Below are 22,897 nucleotides of genomic sequence, written 5' to 3' on the forward strand. Positions count from 1 at the left end.
GGGCGTGTCGACTATTAGTCGTGTTTTTGAAGAGTGACAGGAAATCCAAGAAAGAAGGGATTGTCCAGCGTCCTCTTGTGCCTCTTTTCACTCATTGAGAGCGGACCGTGCACTTAGCGGCCGGCCAATCGACGTGAGGTGGGGAAAAGCAACCTTGGTGTGAGCGCAAGGCCGCCAAGGGGTCCGTCCGTGGAAAGAGCAAAACTCGGGTGAAGAGAAGATCCTTCTCAAACACAGATTGCAAGCGAAAGACAACCTCAAGACCTTAAAGAACTCAAGAATTCAAGACCCTCAGGAACCCAAGGTCCTCGTGAACCCCAAACCACAAGAACCCACAAGAATCCACGACTTCAGAATGGTCATCACTCGAAGCGGAATGGATACTTCGCTTGCAGGTGATGAGGATGAGAGAGGCGAAGAAGAATTTTCCCCACCAGGAGGTTTCTCCGACCCTCCCTCTTTCCCATCTATGACAAGGATTGCACTAACTCCTATGAAGGAGTTGCCGCAGTTGTTTATGGACAGGAAGTTAGACCACGAAGAAAGAAGGGCAGCCATAGATCGTGACTAGGAAAAAAGAATGGCAACCATAGATCATGAATACGATGCAAGAATGGAAGCCATAGAGCGTTAGTACGACTTGTAAGAAAAACAAAGTGAAGCCAAATTTGATCGCAAGAACAAAGCAAGACAAGTAGAATTTGATCGCGAGAACAAAGCCATCAAAGAAAAGAGTGACTAACACATGCAAGAGTTCTTGCGACTCTTTTCTCAGGTTTAGGCACAGATGCAAGAGATTCAGGAGATGGAGACTCTCTTAGTCTCTTCTTCTGCCAAGCATGCTACACAGGATTTGCATGATTATGAGAAGCATGATGATTTGAATGACAATGACAAGCATGTTGAATTGAATGACAATGATTTGCATGATGATTTGATTGACAATGATAAGAATGATGATTTGGATGATTGTCACGTGACACATCCAATCCTATGTGCCCGTGGGACAAGCTACAGCATGATCAGGGTTCATCAGTCAGTCCAGTGAGTCTAGATTTAGAAGTGATCTGGCACTTTTGTGAGTCTATTCGTAGGCCATGCATGCCCAGTCACTTAGTGTAGATGCATATTCTCTGGTTGCACACAACATGATCATCAGTAATCCTATCAGAATCCATTAGAATGAGTTAGGGGATTTTTGAAGTGATTTTAGCCTATTTTTCCTATTTTTGACATTTATTACTTATTAATTTAAGTGACTTTCTAACAAAAGTAGGTAGGGCAATTTTGCTAAGTTAATATATAAGCAAACCCAAGTTAGCACTAAATGGCAGAAGAGGTAGCAGGAGCTCCCCGCTCAACAGGCATCTTCTCAGCAAGAACCCCGCAGTACCTTTCAAGCACCCCATTAGACTTGGCGTTTTTCCTCCACACCCCATTAGACTTGACCGTGCACTTAGCGGCCGGGCACTCGATGTGAGGTGGGAAAAAGCAACCTTGGTGTGAGCGCAAGGCCGCCAAGGGGTGCGCCCACCGCAGAAAAGAGTAGAACTCGGGTGAAGAGAATATCCTTATCAAACACGGTTTGCAAGCAAAAGAAAACCCCAAGAACCTCAAGAACCTCAAGACCCCCAAGAACCCAAGTTCCTCGTGAACTTAAGAAGCCAAGACCCCAAGAACCCACAAGAACCCATGACTTCAGAATGGTCATCACTCGAAGCGGAATGGATACTTCGCTTGGAGGTGATGAGCATGAGAGAGGCGAAGAAGAATTTTCCTCACCAGGAGGTTTTTCCGACCCTCCTCCTTTTCCATCTACGACAAGGATTGCACTAACTCCTATGGAGGCTTTCGACAAGAGAATGATGGACAGGAAGTTAGAAAGCGAAGAAAGAATAGCAGCCATAGAGCGCAAATACCAAGAAAGAATGATAGTCATAGCGTGTGAGAGCGAGCAAGCACGCTTGGAAGCCAAAGCAAGAGCAACAAAATTTGATCGCGAGAACAAAAAAAGACTAGCAAGACTTGATTGCGAGACTCTTTTCTCAAGTTCAAGCACAGATGCAAGAGAATCAGGAAAAAGAGACTCTCTCAGTCTCTTCTTCTTCAAAGCATGACCCACAGGATTTGCATGATTGTGAAAAGCATGATGATGATTTGATTGACAATGATAAGCATGATGATTTGGATGATAATGATGAGCATGATGACCAGTATGATGTTTTGCATGATCAATCTGTGATTTCTCACAAGCATGTTGAGTTGCATGAAGAAGAAGTGATTGTTCACAAGGATGATGTGTTATTGGATGCTTTTTCTAGCAAAGCTAACCTCGTTGTAGATTCGATCAATCACGAAGAACCGATCTTGGATTTCGAGCCTAAGTCCAAAGAAACCTCACATGAAGTATTATGTGTTCCCATGATTGATACGCACGCATTGTTCGAGTGTTTTATTCGTGATCGTTTCCTGTATTGTAGTCAACGTCTTTATGTGATCCCTTTTCCTAGGCATGACATAATGTACGTTGAGCACGTTTCACTCATAAATGAGCACAGTTGTATGTGGATTTTTCATGAAAAGCTGAAAAGTATGCATTCAAGGAAGTCACATTCCATGTCTCTTCCTTGGCACGGCACAGTGGTAGAAGAGCACATGAAAGTAAGCATGGGTATCTCCGTTGTGAATTGCCACAGTTGATTGCTTTCGATCAGAAGAGAAAGATTCGATCTCATTGTTTACGTTTGTGTGGTGAACGGTTTGGCACTTTGTCTCTTTGTTTATCTACATTGCATGCAGAGGCTTTCTGGAAGCCAAGCTTTTTTCCACGCACTTTACATGGAATAGGTATGTTCATGGTTTTGTGTTGGAAATGGTTTCAGGAATTTTCAGCCATGGAGATTCTTGAAGACGAAAGAAGCACGTCTCTAGATGAAGTTGAAGCAAGGAAGGACCCACTGAAGCCTTTGTGTCGCTTTCGGCGCGGTCCAAAGAAGCAAGCGTTGCAGACCTTTATGAAGTTCAAGTACCGCTCACCCACACATCCGAGTGGGCCGGCGAAGAGTCCCTTCCAGGATTCCGGATGCTATTAGCGATCTCCCTCGACGCCATACAGTCCGGTACCAGTACCTCACTTTGATAAGGAGGGGATGTCACGTGACACATCCAACCCTTTGTGTCCGTGGACAAGCTATATCACGACAAGGGTTCAGTTAGTCCAGTCAGTTTAGATTTAGAAGTGATCTGACACTTTTGTGAGTCTGTTCTCAGACCGTGCATGACCAATCACTTAGTGTAGATGCATATTCTCTGGTTGCACACAGCATGATCATAAGCATTCCCATCAGAATGTCTGCTAAGACGGTTTGGGGCGTATGTCACAAAGTGATGACGTGGCTACCGACAACAGAAACCCTAAAATTCTTGCAAACCCTAATTTTTGCCAAAAACCCTAATTTTCAAAAACCCTAATTCTTGGAGACCCTAATTGCTGGCTGCAAACCCTAATTTGGCGGTAAATGCCACGTGGCAGCAGCGTACGGATTTTTGGGTTTGACGGAAGTAAGCGATGCAAATTGGACAAGAGAGAGAGAGAGAATGAACTGCTTCAATTTTTTACTCTCTTGAGAGAGAGAGAGGGAATCTTTGCTTTTAATTTTTGAAAGCTTTTGGGGCTCTGCTTTTGGGCATTCCTTGTAATCTTTATATACGCGGTGAGGGCCTCACTTCTTGGAGCATTTGGACGCAGAGTCTGAGAGTGAAACCCTAACCGCTCTTTGTACTCTGACATTGATTTTAATACATAAAGAAATACCAAAAGGGGCGCCAGTCTCTGGGCCAATATCTCTAGGCACGGAACTCTGCTAGGCCAGTGCAAATCTACTGTGATCTTTGAATTGTTTGAAGTGGTTATTTGGTGCTGTCGCGATTGATTCTTGACTTGGAGTGTCCAAGTTTGTTACATCAACTGCTGTATGGACTTAGGTTTTTGTAACAAGCAGTAGTCTCGTATCTCTTTGGGTCGTTCACATCAAAATCGCTCGATTTGCTGCTTAAAACTGATCTTCTTAAAGGATGAAGCAGGTAGAAAAACATCCCAAAATCTCTCGCAATAAGTATCCAGAGTATCTGCCTTCACCATCCGAAGACAATTCCAGGCGGTAATCACGTCACATTCGTACTCGAGGGAGCCACAAGGAAATAAAAAGTTTCTTGAACCTTAGCCACTTTGTCCGTGCTTCTTTTCGTAACAGAGGAGTGGATCACCATGTTTGTGCATTTCCTTTCAAATAGGATGTTGCCCTTCTGATCTTGGAGTGCTCTGAATAGCGCCCTCTAGAAAAATCTATGTCAAACTGTTGAATGAAATCGAGGGCCTTGTGCGCATCTCGAAAACCTGAAAAGGTATCAAATTTTATTACTTGTCCCCCCTCCTTGAATTCTTTGGTCTTCTTGCTCTTATCTTCGTGAAAGTCGTATTGATTGGCTCTATAAAAGTGCTTCCTCTTTGAATAAAACATGTTGTCATCAGAGTGTAAACTCTCAGAAGAGGATGAATCCTCGTCAAAATTGTCAGAAAATTGCCGGGATCTTCAATGAGATCTGCTTTTCTTGTCCTTCTTGTTCTTTCCATGTCTCTGGTTCTTTCGCCGTTTCTTGCCCTATTTGTTCTTAGCACTTGAATCAGAAGAGGAACTGTCAGAAGAAGATGAGGACAAACTAGACAAACCCTCGAAGCGTACTTACTTCTTTGGTTTTCGTGCATTTGCAAAAAAAGACTAACGACCCAAATAACCAGGGTAATTTGTTCCCTTGTTGCGCCTCTTTGAATGTATCGTGGTTTTCAAAATTTGGTTGACTCGTTGTTCCATCACATAATCAAGTTTATCTTGAGTGTACATCCGCGGGGCAAGTGGTTTCTTCAATGTGGATTTCAATGGTGAATCGATGGCGGTACGCTATTGGGAATGCACCTTGTCAATCGGATGCGCGATGAAGTAAGGGTGGGAGTGCCTAATAAGTCCGGGGTTGGGCCACGAAGCTTTTTTGATAGAAGACCGGTATGCTTTGAGAAAAGCACACGCCTGAAGCTTTGATAACACTATTACAAAACTTGGACACCCCAAGTCGTAAATCTGGCATGACACACGAGAGAATTACTTAAAATAATTCGAGACTTTATCACACTTAAAAAATAGAGTCGACACGGCCCGATGTAGTTCTGTGCTTGCCCCTTTCGATATTTATTTTTATATTAATGCTTGAGCAAAGTACAATGTTTGAGGGTCCTCTCCGCTCAGTGTTCCCAAGCCAATCTGAGAGAGAAAGAGACCCTAGCAATCAATTAATAGGCCCATGGCCTTTCAAAAGCAATTACATGAAAAACTATAGGTTCCAAAAGCATTAGATCCCAAAAGCTGGCGCTAGAGGGAGGTTCCATAATTTGCGAAAATCATACGGATGCCACATCGGCTGTCAGCGCAATTCGCGGGGCTGTGCGTACAGCGTGTGTTTGTTATTTATATAATCGAAACAAGAAGATTCATGTTACCTCATACTCGTACATGTGTGTGTACCATTGTTAATCGGATTCCATGCAACTCAGGGAGAGAGTAAGAGTGTAGCAGGTGGGTGAGAGGCTCACAATTGTTGGGTCCAGGGAAAAAATTCTATTTGAGGTTGGTAAGTTGAACTCAACCATTTGATGTGATGACAGACGCTTCCGATCGAGCATTAGGAGGCCTTCTTATGTAGAACGGTCCTGTGAATGCTTTCGACAATCATAAATTTTAAGCAATTCAAATGCAATATCCAGTTTACGACAAGTTTTTGGCCATTGTTTATGCTTACCGCACTTGAAAGCATTATTTTTTTTTTCCAAGAAAAAGATCCTTCTATTAGTTAATGAAAACTGCCCATAGGGCTACATCCACCTCTGCAAGAGAGGGCTACAACACGCATGATGGGAAGACTCTCCCAATGAAAAACAGCATATATACAATGGGGCTAAATCAAGAAATGGGAGGAGGGAAGAGCCACAGGTGGACAGTAGTGCCATCTGAGCAACCCCTGGACCATGGTGTAGAAAGGCCCAGGGCGCCAGAGTCGAAGGAAAGCCTCGCGGCGCTCCCGCATGCGGTTGGAGCTGCCCTGTAGTCCCTCAAGCTGTCCTCTGAGAGTATGGATCAGCTCTAGCCAAAAGTCATGAACAGTCTCTGCTGGTGGCACAGGGCGAGCCTCAAAGATGCGGAAACAACAGGCCCGCCAGATGAACCAAAGAGCTAGGCCGCTGATGAGCTCCTAGCACTTTTCTCTCTCATTGCACCACTTCTGTGGAGTAAGGTCTATAGCAGGCTGGAGTGCAGGTCGCCCCCCCTGTATCACTATCATCCTGCTGGTGGAAGATAGCTCAAACTGTAGTGCCGGGCCCGTGAGGGTGGACCAAGCCGCTGTCCCCCAAGTGTACTGTCGAGCCGCGGAGAGGGCAGGCATCAGCCGAAGAACTCGTAGCCACACCTGCTGGGCCGAAAGACAGTCCCAAAGACAGTGTCGCTGACTCTCCACCAACTGGTCACAGGCTGTACATGCGACCGAGAGACCACTATGCACAAGCCAGCTCCCTACTGCTATGGCTCTGTGTGCAACCAACCACTGGAACAAAGTGACGCACGTCGGTTGTCTGGAGTCCCACAGCCTCTGCCAAAAAGCTGCCAAGAACTCGACTGTGAGACCCTCCTCCTGCCAATGACGTGCTGCAGCGGGGCGTGCCTCTCTCTGCGCTGCAAGTATATCACGTCCAAACCGAACAGTGTACTGGAAGAAAGGGACTCCTGGGTGCTCTGCAGAAGAGAAGGGGTCCCTCCATAGCCACTCACCAGGATCCCATTGTACTCGTGCCAGTGGACAACACTCCCAAGCCCATAGCCTCCAGTGTCCTGTTTCGAGAGCTGCTGGGTCAGGGTCTATGATGCAAGTCCTCCCACAGATGCCCACAACTCGGATCCTCTGGAAACAACACTCTGCTACCTGTGGGGCCTCTACTGTAACTCGCTGTAAACGTCCCCCACCCTGAAGCTCAAAGAACAGGGCTGGGACAGTCTCTGAACAAGCCCTGACTGAGATGAGAACCTCCAGTCGTGTGAAGGCTCCCATCCATTGGGGTGCTACTGGCTCAAGAGGCGTGAGCCACTCAGCTGGAACTGACTCTGAGATGTCCTGACACATGCTCTGAACCCCTCTCACGCCCTGTAGCTCGACACCCTGCACCTCCTCTGACAAACGTGTGAACTCTAGCCAGTCACCTAGAGAGCGCGCTCGACCTGCTGCCATGGGACCCCATGAAACATGAGGCCTACTCCCAACCAAGTGGCCTCTCTGAGTGCTAACCATGGGGTTCCAGACGAGGGGCTGTCGTAGGCGCTCCTCCGTGCATGTCGGTTGTCTCTGCTCTAGGCCATGCCGTAAGAGCTCCCAAGAGCGAAGCAAACTCACAGCGAATCGGTCCTCTAGTCTCCTCCTCAAACCAACTCGTTGTAACTCTGTAAAGATCCATCTGGTCGAAGATTGCCAAGGGCCTCCTGACTGAGGCACCCTGGCACGAAGCCTCTGCAGCAAGAACTCTTTCCAGGGCTCCTCGCTTGGAAGAAGTCCTCTGACGACGAACTTCCCAAGAAGGGCTCTTCTCTGCTGTGTTGGGTCAATGATCCCAAGCCCTCCCTGAGAACAAGGAAGTGTGATGACCAACCAAGCCACCTTGGCTCGGGCAACCTGAGTGTCGCGACCTGACCAAAGGAAGTTCCTGATCAGCCTCTCTACCTGGCTGATACCAGAACTCGAGAAGATCCAGCAAGAAGTGATGTACCACATAGTTGCCAACAACACCTGGTTGGCAACTACTACTCTACCAACCAGCGAAAGTCGTACAGCTTTCTCCTGATGGACAAATCCAAACCAACCTGACAACCCAAGTATCGAACTGCAGTCCCTGGGGGAATCCACCTGAAACCCTCTCCTGGCATCCACTCTGGCACAGGAGCACTGCCAACCGAGAAAGCCACTGTCTTTCTCCAGTTGATCAATGCGCCCGATGCACAGCAGAAGGTCTCAAGAGCCTGCCCACACCTGTGTAAATTGGCCTCCTGGCCCTCTAAGTACAAGGCTGAGTCGTCGGCAAACTCAGCGTCCAGAAGCTCATCTCCCCGTATCGGGAGTGCTAAGCCCCTCAAACCAACCTGCTGTGACACCAAAAATCTGCTCATCGCCTCCGCATAGAACAGAAAGAGAAAGGGGGCAAGAGGACAACCCTGTCTGACCGATCGTCTGAGCATGAAGTGCTCACCTCTACCTCCTGCCAAAAGCACCTGACTGTGAGCCTGTCTGTACAAAGCTGACACCCCTCTGATCCAAGCCTCTGAGAAGCCCATCCTGCGAAGAGTGCCCTCTAGAAAGTCCCAGTCAACTCTGTCGTATGCCTTCTCAAAATCGAGAAGAAGAATCACAAGGTCCTCCCCACGGAGACGTGCCAGGGCAGAAGCCTCCCAGAAAGTGAAGATGTTGTCAAGGATACTGCGTTCCTTGACAAAACCTGTCTGAGTCCCATGTATAAGGCTCTCCAAAAGTGGCTGAATCCTCAAACTCAGAGCCTTGGCAAGAATTTTGTAGGCTGAGTTGAGGATGGTGATGGGGCGCCACTGTCGAATCTCATCCAAGGAGCCACCCTCCTTTGGAATGAGGTAAATCAGGCCCTCACTCATGCTATCTGGCATCACTCCTGTGTGCAGAATGTACTGAAAGGCACTATAAAGATTTGGGCCAAGCAAGTCCCAGTACTCCAAGAAGAAGCTGGGAGTCAGCCCATCCTCACCTGGACAGCTACCACGAGGAAGGGCCCTAAGAGCCGTATGCAGCTCCTCAAGCTGAAGAGGTATCTCCAGCCTCTGGCGCATCTCCTCAGTCACAAGACAAGGCATCTGCGCCCAAACCTGCTCCCTGTATGCATCCTGTCTCTCTGACTGGGGCTCAACCGTGAGTAGCTCACGGTAAAAGTCAGTAGCAACTGCACGCATATCCTCAGGCTCACAAGCAACTGACCCATCGGGTCTCCTCAGCTGAGTGACCTTGGCATGCGAGTGCCGAGGTCTTACTGTCTCAAAAAAGGCACCTGTCACTCTGTCACCTATCTGAGTCCACTGAGATGCCTGTCGGTGAAAGGCAAACTCATGGCGCCTCTCCTCTGTGCAAGCAAGCTCCTGTCGAGCCTGCTGTAACTGCTCCTCCAGCCATGGACTGTCTGGATGCTGCTCTTGCATCCTCTGTAGTGAAGCAATGCCTCGTCTGAGACGCTGCTCCTCTCTCGTTGCGGCCCGTCGAGCCAAAGACTCCTGGAGAAAAAAGTGGCTAAGCTGAGCTAGGCCTAAGGCCACTCTGTCTGCCGGTAGAGCCTGGCTATCCATGCCCTTTGTCCAAAGAGCCTCTACCCTTTCTCTCAGTGCTGTGTCCAACAAGACCCGCTCTGGGATGCGAAGCATCGTGCTCCCACTCCTCTGCCTGTCTGCCACTGTGAGGATCACTGGTGCATGGTCCGAGAAGGATGTCCCTGCCAGGATGCCCACTGATCCCCCCAAGTCACTGAAGTGGTCACTAGTGTAGAAGCGATCTATCCACGATAGATTCACTCCTCCCACTCTGCGGTCTGATGTAGAGAAGGCAAGACTCTCTGGAGGCCTCACAAAGCGAGAATGCTGCCATGTATCCGAGACCCTCAAGGTCATACACAACCTCTCTCAAGCTGCTAACTCGACTCCATGTACAGTAGCATGGCTGCCTCCGATCCTGTTTGAAGGGTCCTCCAACATGTTGAAGTCCCCTCCTACACACCAATGGTCAACCTGTGGCAAAGACTCAACAATCTGTGACCAAAACACTGCACGAGCACTCGCCACATTGGGCGCATAGATGTTCAGGAAGCCCACAAGGCCACCCTGAACCTGCAAAGTAATCCACCGAGCCCTGCCTGGCACAATAATCCCTCTGCCCACAATGGCTTGCTGCAATGAGTGCGCAATAGTCATACATACCCCACCCTGGATGCCTCTAGGTCCAAAAGCAGCTGACCAAAAGGTATCATAACGTCCACGCAAAATCTGACCACAGCACTGGATGCGGCTCTGAGACAAATGGTGCTCCTGGAGCATAAGGAGATCAATCTCTCCTCCCACAAGGCAACGCTGAAGCTCCTGCCGCAATCGGCCCCGCTGTCGCTGAAACTGGGGCCCACCTAATCCCTGCACGTTCCATAAGACGATCCTCATGGGGAGCGAGAGAGAATAGATGCTGCCGCAGCAGCAAGACGGGCTATCTTCGAGGCAGGCTTGGATGGGGAGTAATCCGCATCCGAGCGTCCTCTAGATAGGCGAGCCTGTAGTGAGTGCCTGGCCCAAGCCCAAGCAGAGCGAGCCGAGCGTAAAGCAACCTCCTCTGTCCAGGAGTCCTCATGTATGTATACATAGCAAGGCAAACACTGTGTATCAGCAAAAAAGTACACCACAATGTGCCTACATTCTGCTGAGTCTGGGGGTGTCACCGCAAACTTGGCCAGTGGCCACAAAGTCTGCAGCAAATCTGTAACTCCAGGTTCTCCCATGTGGTGAGAGAACTCGAGAACCTGTGTATGCAACCATCCCACCACTGAGTCGAGGGACCACTTTGTCTCGGTCCTACCGCAGAGAGGAAAGGAGAAACCAACTGCTGAGTCCAAGGCCTCTGTCCCCCTAGCGGCGAGGAACAGAGCGTGGACCCTGAAGCAAGTTGCCTCGTGGTCTGCTGCGGAATCGCCGTGAAAGCGAGTGAATCCGTAATCGAAGAAGTCCCAGCGGTGCCGGAGGTCAATGCTCGTCAGACCACGAGGGATAGCTGCAAGGGAAGATGTCTGAATCTGGAAAGGGGGCCGCAAGAAGGGCTGACCCTGTCTCGCTAGGCGACTCGTGGCAAAAGCGCTGCCAAGAGATCTCCTAGCCGCCGGCGAGGGGCCAGTCTCCTGAGTCGACTGTGGTACTGAAGCAGGAGGAGGGGGAGAAGGAGCTGGGGGGGGGGGGGGGGGGGGGGGGCGCAGGAGAAGAGAAGCGGGGCGGGACGACAGAGACAGGGGGGCGAGGTGGGGAGTGGGCGGGAGCAAGGGCGGGGGAGGGGATGAGGAGGAAGAGGGGAAATCTGAAGGTGGAGGGGCTGGCGAGGGTGAAACGGAAGAGAAGGCTGGCGTAGGAGGCTCCTCCTGCTCAAGAGGACCAAAGCGGTTCCCCGTGGGAACCCACTGCTGCTGAGTAGGCACCTGAGGGCCACTCTGAGTGCCAGGCTGTCGCTGTGGCCCCTAGCGTCGACGGCCATGGGCCTGCTGCCACCCCTCCTCCGCTGGAGCCCCAGGCTCGAAGGGTGGCTCAGAATCTGTGCGTTGTGTCGTTGGTTGAGGCTTTGGCCCAGCCTTGGCAGGCTGGGGCGGAGGTTGAGGTGCAGGCTGTGGTCTCCTCCGTGGACAGGCCTTCGCTAGGTGGCCCATTTGTCTGCAAATGAAGCACTGGTTTGGGAGACCCGAGTACTCGACACTCTGCGTAAACCAACCCCCACTCACGCGAGGCAAAAGGATGACCTTCGGGAGCGTGTGGGTATCTCTGACCAAAACTCGAACCGAAGGGATGCCGGCCGCCTTGGCAGCTACTGATGCTGCCGTACGAGGTGTCTCCAGAACAGTCCCGATGGCGGAGCCAATCCTGGAGAGCAGTGGAAGGTACTCTCTCCGTAAACCCGGAAAGCAGACTGAGATGGGGATGTCTGCCTCCTCTACGAGTACATCCGAAGTCGGGTCAAAACCGTGTCGCCACTGTCGAAAGTGGGCGCGTGATGCTCGGATAGCCAGTGGACTCATAGCTATGACCTTGGAGGCCATCTCGGAAGTCTCGAACTCGATCTGGTAGTACCCCCGTCCGAGGATCTGGACATCCAAAATCTTGCCCACCTCTGCAAGAAGGCGGGCCTGGAGAAGGTCTCACAGCTCTCCTCTGCTAGGACGGGTGCCGATAACCTTGCAGATGACAGAAGTCGCCTGCAAGCGCTCTACCTCTGCGGCAAGGCTCACTTGCTCTGTCGGCGAAACAGCAAGTCGAATGGTGGGCTCAGCGGGGTCGGGCGAGGGGGCTTCAGGTGAGTCCCTCTGTGGCGGAGCTGGAGCCTCCATTTGTGTCTACTGCTGAGTCGAAGAAGTGGACGGAGAAGAACAATCTGCAGCCGAGAACGCCGAACACCTGTTTTGAAGAAAAGGTGTTGCAGAGCCGGGCGAGCACGGGTATAGCGGGAGGGCTAGGGGGGGAGGGCGGCGGGCAGCAGGGGGTAGGAGGTGGCGGGTTGGGCAGGGTGGGGGGCTGGGCAGGGTGGCGCGAGGGCGAAGGGGGGGGGGGGGGGGCAGCGCGGGGGTGGCTGAGGGCAGCGCGAGGGTTAGGAGGAGAAAAGGGGGGGGGAGAGGGAGCGATGGCGCAAGGGGGGGGGGAGCGTGCAGCAGCAGCGGGCCTTCTGAAAGCATTATTTTAATTTTTCTTGGCGCAAATTCAGTGGTTAAAACAGATGATCAGTCTTTGACATATATTTTCACTCAACCAATGATGAATCCTCGTCAAGGAAGATGGGTGGAATTTTTGACAAATTTTCACATGGTGATCCAGTATGTGCTTGGTCTTCAAAATGTGGTGGTAGATGCTTGCGGATGGAAATTCCTATGTTTCAAAAATGAGTAGCTGATAGATAAAGACTTGGAGATGTTTTTCGAGGCTTCAAATCTCTCACTCCCACTCCTATAGAGATGAACATGTTTGAAACCTATACAATCATGGATGAGTTATTATATCATCTTGATCGTCTTTGGGTTCCTCACAATGGATCTTTGAGGAAAATCCAGATTCAAGAACATCATGAAGCTCCATTTGATGTCACCTTGGAATAAACAAGACCTATCGTCTTTTATCAACAACATATTTTTTACCTCAGATGTAGCAAGGTGTTATCAAGTTTGTCAAAGCTTATGATTCATGTTAAATCACGAAGGCCTCAAGACAACTTCCTCAAGGGTTACTTCAACTTTTGCCAGTACCTAGAGAAAGATGGTAAAGTAAAAGTATGGATTTAGTCAGCATTCTGCCTTGTTCAACTAAAGGCAATGCTCAAATTCTGGTGGTGGTTGATGAATTTTCCAAAATGGCACATTTTATACCTTGCAAGAAAGCTGGTTCTGCCGGAGATATTGTGACATTGTTTGTGCAATATGTTTTCAAAATACATGGCTTGCTAAGATCTATTGTTTCCAAAATTCACTGGACATTTTTGGACTTCTCTATTAAAGTTATTTGGACTTCTCTATTTAAGTCACTTGGCACGAAATTGTTGTTTAGTTCAGCTTACCATCCTCAAACAAATGGAGAGTTAAAACAAGTGAATCAGATATTGGAAGAGATGCTGAGACACTACATTCAAAATCTCTTAGCATCTTGGGACGATTACTTGCCACTTTTGGTGTTTTGTCCTCATTCAGTCACAAGCATGACTCTATTCCAAGCAGCATATGGCCATACTCTGCTTGTGTCTACAAACTTTGTTCTTCAACACAAAGTGGCGTTAACAGATCAATTGGTTCAAGAAATGCAAGATACTCTTGTTCAAGTGAGTGATAAATTGGTTTATGTTCAAACAAAATATCAGAAGTAGGCCAACAAACATTGACGTCATGCAGAGTTTCAAGAAGGTGATGTGGTACTATTATATGTAGCATGTCATCGCTACAAGACAGTGAAGTCAGTTTTTCCAAAATTGTGACCTCGCTTCAATGGACCTTTCAAGATCATCAAGAAGAATTCAATCGCCAGTTACAAGTTGGAACTTCAGTCCTCATGGGGAAAGATTCATCCAACTTTTCACATTTCTTGGCTCAAAAAACATTCAAGGAGATTTGTGTAACAGACTTGGACACTCCAAGTCGAGAATCTACCGCTACAACACAAATAATCACTTCAAAGTAGTTCATAGTTCACAATTGATTCGACACTAGCCCGCCGGCGGAGTTCCGTGCCTAGAGATATTGGCCCCAAAGATTGGCACCCCTTTCGGTATTTCTTTTCGTATTAATCTGTGTTCAAAGTACAAGAGTGCAGGCAAGCGCTCACTCTGAGACTCTGCGTCCAGATGCTCTGAGTTGTGAGGCCCTACCCACATATTTAGGTGTTTACAAGGGATGCTAAAAGTAGAGCCCAAAAGCTGTTCCCAAAAGCATTCAAAGTCAAAAGCTTTGAAAAATAAAGCAAGAGGAACTCTCTCTCTCTCTCTCTCTCTCTCTCTCTCTCTCTCTCTCTCTCTCTCTCTCTCTCTCTCTCTCTCTCTCTGATCTTCTTGCATAGCCAAAAAGAAAAAGAGTTCTCTCTCTTTCTCAAATTGTGTAGGATAAAGCAATGTCCAAAAGCTGGACCTCGCCGTAAATAACGCCGCAAATCGCGGGTGCCTGTACAGCTTGCCACGTGTCAATGGTTCCGCAATTTTCGGGACTGGACATCACGTCACCATTTGCCAACCCTAGCCAGTGTGTGTGTGTACCATGGACAGCCAGCAATGTGGGCAGCCACGTCACCAGATTGTGACATACCCCCCTCTTGAAAGCATTATAATCGCCCTCGAGTACGTCTGCATAGACAGAAGCCACAAACTATCTTAGGAGACACTGATTGTTAGTACCGACACACAAGGAACACACATCTAGCACATGTACCAATCGACAGTCACATCACATGACATCCCTTGACATCACACGACATCACATGACAAATCACATTCAACATTCATTCGGATCTCAGACCATGATTTATTGCCAATGCAATTAGCAATCGCATCTAGATCCACTCAGGACCTCATAGATGCCCGATTGACTAATCCCTATTGAAACCTTGTCTATCGAGATCATCTAGACCAAAATGTTGCAGTCATTTCGTCTATCAGTTCCTGCACTTAAAAACAAGTCGAGAACAAATCAGTTTCGTATTCGGGAATTCCATTTCATAAAGTCATACGACAGAACATTGTCAGCTCTCAGTATCGTTGAAGCTCAAAGAGACATCAGTGACTCTAGTATTCAAAAATCAAGGCATCTGTTGACAAAGGAGTGGAGTAAGTCCCCTCTTGTGCAACCCACTGCACCAGATCTCCGGCCAAGCTGAATTCGGGGTTCCATTTGGAGTAGACTATGCTAAACCAAAAGCTTCAAGGTAAAGGTTCAAAATCTGAGTAGTATCTGCTAGTTTCTCCTCCTCCATCCACTTCGCATCCAATGTAGGATAGTTCTTGAATTTAACCAAGAACCGCCTTCTCACTTTACCCTTATTCTTTGTGTCCTTATGTGCTTTATGCCTGTCAAACTTGACCTTTTGGCATACCAAGCAACTGCGCACAAACTCGTCCACATTCTTCTTGAGTCTCGGCCAAAAGAACCGTGGTGACCCGTAAACGGTGGACAGTGGCATTCAGTCATAACCTTTTCCCTCAACGGCTGTGTAACGCACAACATGGTTTTTCTCATCAAGTAGCCATCCCGAATGGAATATCCTGCTACTATCTCCCCATCCCATATCCGTGTGAAAATGTCTGCAAACTCTGTATCCATGGCATATTGATCGACCATATCCTCGAAGCTCCTATGGTGTATCGCGGAAATAGCCAGAACCAACGGCTTCCGAGACAAAGCTTCTGCCACCAAATTCTTCAGTCCTTGAACATGGACAATCTCGAAGTGAAACTGTGACAAGATGTTCGCCCACCGCATCTGCTTTTCCGATAGCTGCTTTTGTGATAAGAAGTATTGTAAACTTTGATGGTCTGTGAAGACAGTAAAAAATCTGCTCCGAGTAGGAAGTGCCGCCACTGAGTAAGAGCATGGATAACCGCCAAAAGCTCTTTCTCATAAATATGTGAGCCAGAAGAGGTAGAACATGATTTTGATGCTCCTAATGAGGATGCACAGCCACTTGAATTGGCTGAAAATGATTTTCAGCAGCATGATAGAGCTGAAAATGAGTTGCCTTGTGATGTAGAACCGTTGCCTGAGAATGTAGATCATTGGGTACGCAAGTCAACTCGTTTGAGAAGGCAACCGCAGAGATTTAACCCCTCTTTGGATCATGTAATGTTGACAGATGAGGGTGAACCTCTTACATATAAAGAGGCCAAATCATATGAGTCAAGCAGTAAGTGGGAGCTTGCGATGCAAGAGGAAATGAAATCCTTGTATGCAAATGATACTTGGGATCTTGTGCCATTGCCTAAAAGGAGAAAGGCTCTTCCTAACAAATGGGTATACAAGATTAAGATAGTGGATGAAAAACCCAAGTACAAGGCAAGATTGGTTGCAAAAGGATATGTACAGAAAGAAGGAATTGATTTTCAAGAAATCTTTTCTCCTGTTGTTAAGCTGACAACTTTACGTGTCCTTTTTGCTCTCGTTGCGGTGCTTGATTTGGAATTGAATCAAATGGATGTAAAGATAGCGTTTTTGTATAGTCACATTGAAGAGGACATATACATGAAACAGCCTGAAGGTTTTGTAGTTCCTACATGCGAGGAACTTGTATGCAAACTGAAAAGGGCTCTGTATGGTTTGAGACAATCATCACGACAGTGGTATAAGAAGTTTGACACTTTTATACTATCTCAAGGCTTTAAACGCAGCCTGCAGATCATTGTTTGTATACGAAAAGGGATGAAGATGGTAGTCCCATCATACTTGTTCTCTATGTTGATGACATGCTGCTTGCCAGGAAACATAAGACTAGTCTTGATGCTCTGAAACGTAAGCTAAATTCAGCATTTGCTATGAAGGATTTGGGTGATGTACAACATATTTTGGGCATGCGTATTAAAAGAGATAGAAAGCTGAAATTGTTGTTTTTATCTTAAGAAAGGTACATTGCAAAAGTACTTGACAGATTTAATATGGCTGATGCTAAGTCTCTTGGGGTACCTTTACCTCCATACACTAAGCTTAGCAAAACAGATTGCCCAAAGGATGAGGTGGCATTGAAAGCAATGAAGGGAATCCCTTATGCATCAGCTTGTGGTTCTCTTATGTATGCTATAGTTGCCACTCGTCCCGACATTGGTTATGCAGTGGGAGTTGTTAGTTGATACATGTCGAATCCTGGCAAAGCGCATTGGGAAGCTGTCAAATACATTCTGAGTTATTTGAAAGGTACACAATCGAAGTGTATCTATTATGGCAAAAGTGACTTAAAGTTCCAGGGATATTGTGATGCAAACATGGCAGGTGACATGGATACCAAGAAATCTACCAGTGGATATGTATTTGCCATTGCTGGTGGTGCAGTCTCTTGGTGTTCTAGGTTACAGAAAATTGTGGCATTGAGTACTACTGAGGCTGAATATATTTCAGCCACAGAGGCTTCAAAAGAGGCCATTTGGTTGGACAGACTTGCAAAAGAACTTGGCATGCCTGCTCATAGACCCGTGTTGGCTTGTGATAGCCAGAGTGTTGTCTATTTAGCCAAAAATGCCATGTTTCATGCGCGTACCAAACACATAGATGTGCGGTAGCACTTCATACGACAGGTATTGGAGGATGGTCTAGTCACCTTGACTAAGATCCATACACAGGATAACCCTGCAGATGTTCTAACCAAGAGTCTTGCTAATGCTCAACATGAGCATTGCATACAGCTGGTGGGAGTTGGTTAACTTAAAGGCGTCATTTATGCCTTTAAGTGGAATGTTGTTGGGTTAAATTCCTAAATAACCCCTTTTTGTACATTTTTATACTTTGTCCAGGTTCAATATCTGGACACATTTTTTTAAAAGTCACTTATAATAAAAGTGGGAAAACTTTAAACTCACTTATTTGAGTTTTCCCCAAAAACGTGAGCTCTCTCTCTCTCCCTGCTTCGATCCCTAGCGCTTCCTCTCTGTTGCACTCTGCCTCCTGCTTCTTGCCCCAATCCTGCACTACATCGCGACGCGCACCTACCGGTACTTTCTGCTTCGCGCTTTCAGAAACCCAAGAAAGAAGTGCTTGTCCAGCCTCCCCTTGTGCCTCTTTTCACTCATTGAGAGTGGACTGTGCACTTAGCGGCCGGCCAATCAACCTGAGGTGGGAAAAAGCAACCTTGGTGTGAGCGCAAGGCCGCCTAGGGGTGCGCGCGCGGAAAAGAGCAGAACTCGGGTGAAGAGAAGATCCTTCTCTAACACAGATTGCAAGCTAAAGAAGCACTTCAAGAACCTCAAGACTCCAGAACCTCAAGAACACTCAAGACCCTCAAGAACCTCAAGAACTCAAGAACCTCAAGAACCCAAGAACCCAAGATCCACAAGAACCCAAGTTCCTCGTGAACTTAAGAACCTAAGACTTCAGTGGATGGTCATCACTCAAAGAGGAATGGATACTTTGCTTGGTGGTGGTGAGCATTCATGGTGGCGAAGAAGAATTTTCCCCACCAGGAGGTTTTTTCGACCCTCCCCCTTCCCCATCTACGCCAACGATTGCACTAACTCCTATGGAGGAGTTGGAGCAGATGTGTCTGGACAGCAAGTTAGAACGCGAGGCAAGGAGGTTAGAACGTGAAGCAAGAAAAGCAGAAATTGATTGCAAGTACGAAGAAAGAATGGTAGCCATAGCGCGTGAGCGCGAGCAATCACGCTTGGAAGCCAAAGAACGACAAGCCAAACTGGACCGGGAGCGCGAAGAAAGACAAGTAGAGAACAAAAAAAGACGAGCCAAATTTGATCGTGAGAGAAAAGAAAGACAAGCAGAATTTGATTGCGAGAACAAAGCAAGACAAGAGATGAGCGACCAACACATGAAAGAGTTGTGGCAACTTTTTTCTATTGTGCAGGCACAGTTTGAACAGAATCAGGAGAAGGAGACTCTCTCAGTCTCGTCTTCTCAAAAGCAAGACACACATGATTTGCATGATGATTTGGATGATAATGACAAGCATGATGAATTGCTTGATCAAGATCACAAGCATGATGATTTGCAGGAAAAAGATATGATTGTTCACAAAGATGATAGTTTAGTTGATACTTTGTCTAGTGCAGCTAACCTCATTGCAGATTCGATCAATCTCGAAGAACTGATCTTGGCTCTGGAGTCGAGGTCCACAGAACCCCCACAGGAAGATTTGATCAATCATGAAGAACCGATCTTGGCTCTCGAGCCTAGGTTCCAAGAATCCCCACAAGAAGTATTATGTGTTCAAGTGATTAGTCAGCATGCATTGCTCGAGTGTTTCATTCATGATCGTTTCCTGTATTTTAGTCAGGGTCTTCATGTGATCCCTTTTCATAGGCATGCCATATTGTACATTGAGCACGATTTACTCATGAATGAGCATGGATGTATGTGGATTTCTCGTGAAAATCTGAAATGTTTGTATTCAAGGAAGTCACATTCCATGTCTCTTCCTTGGCCTGACACATTCGTAGAAAGAGCACAAGAAAGTATGAGCACCAAGCATGGGCATTTCGGTTGTGAATTGCCACAGTTGATTGCTTTAGATCAGAAAGACAAGATTCGATCTCATTGTTTGCGTGTGTGCGGTGAACGGTTTGGCACTCCGTCTATTTGTTCATCTACATTGCATGCATAGTCTTTGACGAAGACGAGATTTTCTCCACTCACTTTACATGGAATGGGTATGTTCATGTTTTTGTGTTGGAAGTGGTTTCAGGAATTTTCAGCCTTGGAGATTCTTGAAGGTGGACCTACATCCATAGACAAAGTTGAAGCATTGAAGGAGCTACAAATCATTTTGTGTCGCTTTCGGCGCGGCCCAAAGAAGCAAGCGTTGCAGACCTTTATGAAGTTCAAGTATCGCACGACCCACACCTCAGAGTGGGCCGGTGAAGAGTCCTTTCGAGTATTCCGGATGGTGTTGGCGATCTCCCTCGACGCCATACAGTTCGGTACCCGTACCTCACTTTGAAAAGGAGGGGATGTCACGTGACATCCAACCCTATGTGTCCGTGGACAAGCTACTTCACGACATGGGTTGGGTTCAGTTCAGTTAGGTTAGAATAGGAAGTGATCTGGCACTTTTGTGAGTATGTTCGCAAACCGTGCATGTCCAGACACTTAAGAGTAGATGCACATCCTCTGGTTGCACACAGCATGATCATCAGATTTCCATCAAAACCCATCGGGAGCATTTTTACAGTGCATGAACGTATTTTCCTTATTTTTGACATTTTTCACCTATTATGTTTAAGTGACTTTTGTTGGGAACTAGGTAGGGCAATCTGACTAAGATTATATATAATGAAACCCTAGCGCTAGCAATTTTGGCAGAAGGAGGAAGGAGAGCAACATGCACCCAACGCAGCAAGCCCTCTGGAGCAACTTCTCAAGCAAGATTCCCCCATAGAACCCCCAGCGTTTTCAGCCCTGCATTGTTAGCGTTTTCAGCCCTGCACTGTTAGCGTTTTCAGCCCTGCACTGTTAGCGTTTTCAGGCCAGCACATCGGCGATTCAAAGCCAGAAGTTCAGTGCTTAAAGGGACAGCAAGTCAGCGTGTTTGGACAGCAGGAAACAGAGTTTTCCAGCCAGCCAAATCTGCGTTTTTCAGCAGCAAGTCGGCAGTAGATCCAATGATTTTCAGCAGATAGAAACAGCCCGAAAGGAGCGATTTCAGCGTGTCGTCGTCGCATCGTCGTCATCGCATCGTCGTCACCACCGTCATAGAGTCAGAATTCAGCAGATAAAGATTTGCAGATTCCAACCCTTAGCATTTTCAGATTTCAGCCTGTCTCGTCGTCGTCCTCATCGTCGTCGACATCATCGGCAAGTCCAAAGCATTGTAGAGATTTGTGCAATCATAAGTAGACCGCTTTCTCCATAGAGAGTGGGGCCTTCGGAGGAGGGTTTGACAACATTCTGATGTCGTATTCTCTTCTCTCTCTATCTCTCAGTCTCATGCACCTTCGTTCACAGTGTCATTCACTTTGTTTGTGACCATTTGCACACTCTCACTAAAGGAATGGAAGGCTCTCTCTTCCGTAAGAAAAAGGAACCCTTGAGCACAATTCGGAGCACTCATCTTGAGCAAAGTTCAACATCCACTTCCGCTGCACCTTACACTTTTCCACAAGGCAGAGAGAAGCTTCCTCCACCAAAGATCAGATTTTTTCATGTGCCAAAGGGCATTACAATGATTAGCAAGCCACGATTGTGGTAGAAGAAAAGCATAAATTCGACTGGCAGAAATATCTTGACAAGGCGTTTCCCGAAGATCCCAATCAGACATGAGATCACCGTAAGGTAAAGGTGAAACAAGCAAAAAGTCAAGCAACATGCTTTGAAGTTCTCTCCAAAACTGACGGTAATGCATGCCACACACACACACACACACACACACACACACACACACCATACACTTATCTCATGGTTGTAGATACGAGAAATGGCATGCCAAGGAGGACCTCTACACTTGGATGGTCACGCCTCTTCGCTCTAGAGAGACGTCTCTTCGTCAAATGTCACTCCTCCGACGACTGGTTGCATCGCTTTGCCCAATGGTTGCAGCTATTCTTCTAAAGGATGTGTCTTTACATCAACAATCATGTCGATTCACCATGAGCTGTGTCTTTTCATTTATGGCTCTTCGTGTCCTATATAAGGTGTATTCAATTTCAATCATTTGAACATCTGTGTTTCAAGTTTTTCAAGTCTAATCTACAGCTTTAAGACTGAGTCTTAAGGATACACAGATAATTAGGATGAAATACTTAGTAGTAACAATTTTTGGATTAAAAAAACAGCCATAAAAGGCAATAAAATGCCCAAAATATACCCACTTTGGGTCAAATGTAGCTCAAAATGCGACATCACTCATGGTGCAATAAATTTAAGCAAGGGGGATGCGTGCTTATCGCTGAATATCAGCAGTTTCACCCTCCTTGAGAGGGGGACACACAAGGTTTCTCTATGATGCACTGGGAGTCTCTTGCAATAGCTAAGCGTAAGTTGCAATTTTCATTCCAGTGTTTCTCAGCCAGAGAGCATAACTAACAGTTTGAGGAGTCCAGAGGTTGAATTCCAGGTGACATCCACTGGTAAGACTCACTTTCTTTGCAAACAGCTGGTGGACCTATCATGTTTCATTTGTGGAACAAAATGATTATTTGTCTTTGATGTTCATCAGGTGCATCAACTTTAACACCATCAAAGGTAGTGGAGATACTGGATCGTTTTATTGTTGGGCAAGCAGAAGCAAAGCGTGCAGTTGCAGTGGCTCTGCGTATGTGTCTTATAGCCTTGATCCTCAAAATGTACTTAAAAACTGAATTGCATACTCCATCTGTGTAAGTAACAAAGGGTTTCTGCAGTACATACTGTTGAAAGGATAGTTAGCTGGGAATTATCCCATTTCAACATGATTTACACATGGTTTCTGCAGCACATATTGTTGAAAGGCTAGTTGACTGTGGAGAACACAGAAATGGGAAGGTGGCGCATGATTCCGACTGTTCTATTCTGAATTTTGCTTGCAGTTCGGCAATAAACTATCCTTACCTTTCTGGGAATTGCACATGTAGACCCAGTCTCAATGAAGCTGAGAACCCTCTCTAACAATAGTCCTCCCTCTTCCCTGCATCTGTCAATGGTCATCTGCCATATCTCTATGAATGTGCTTTGGTGTCCACTAGGCTCCTATCATAAAAATGACCGGGCACCTTCAGATGGTGCTGCCCAGTCTACTAAAGATCTCCATATTTTACCGAATCCTAGACTCCATCAAAGTGGCTGGAGAAGTGCTATCAGCATCCAAATAAAAGGTGCATGCCTAACCCCCTTTGAGACTTGAAAAGCTCTCGA

General features: G+C 47.1%; 1 protein-coding gene across 7 annotated transcripts in view; it reads left to right on the forward strand.

Annotated features, from left to right (window-relative positions):
* Nucleotides 1-22,897, forward strand: part of LOC147448528 (uncharacterized) — a 111,503-nt gene that overhangs the window by 44,194 nt on the left and 44,412 nt on the right. For 6 of the 7 annotated variants that reach the window (XR_015189359.1, XM_086521101.1, XM_086521100.1 and 3 more), the window contains exons 2-3: nt 22,064-22,134; nt 22,224-22,319. Coding sequence is in view for 6 of the 7 variants with exons in the window: in XM_086521101.1 (XP_086377227.1) it covers nt 22,064-22,134; nt 22,224-22,319 (167 nt within the window). In the remaining variant the exon portion in view is untranslated. Of the gene's footprint in view, nt 1-22,063; nt 22,135-22,223; nt 22,320-22,664; nt 22,858-22,897 lie in introns of those variants that run through there. The other variant, XM_086521102.1, reaches the window with a different exon arrangement.

This window comes from Adiantum capillus-veneris, chromosome 10, assembly GCF_014529385.1.
Source record: "Adiantum capillus-veneris isolate H3 chromosome 10, ASM1452938v2, whole genome shotgun sequence".
In the NCBI taxonomy this organism is placed as follows: Eukaryota; Viridiplantae; Streptophyta; class Polypodiopsida; order Polypodiales; family Pteridaceae; genus Adiantum; species Adiantum capillus-veneris.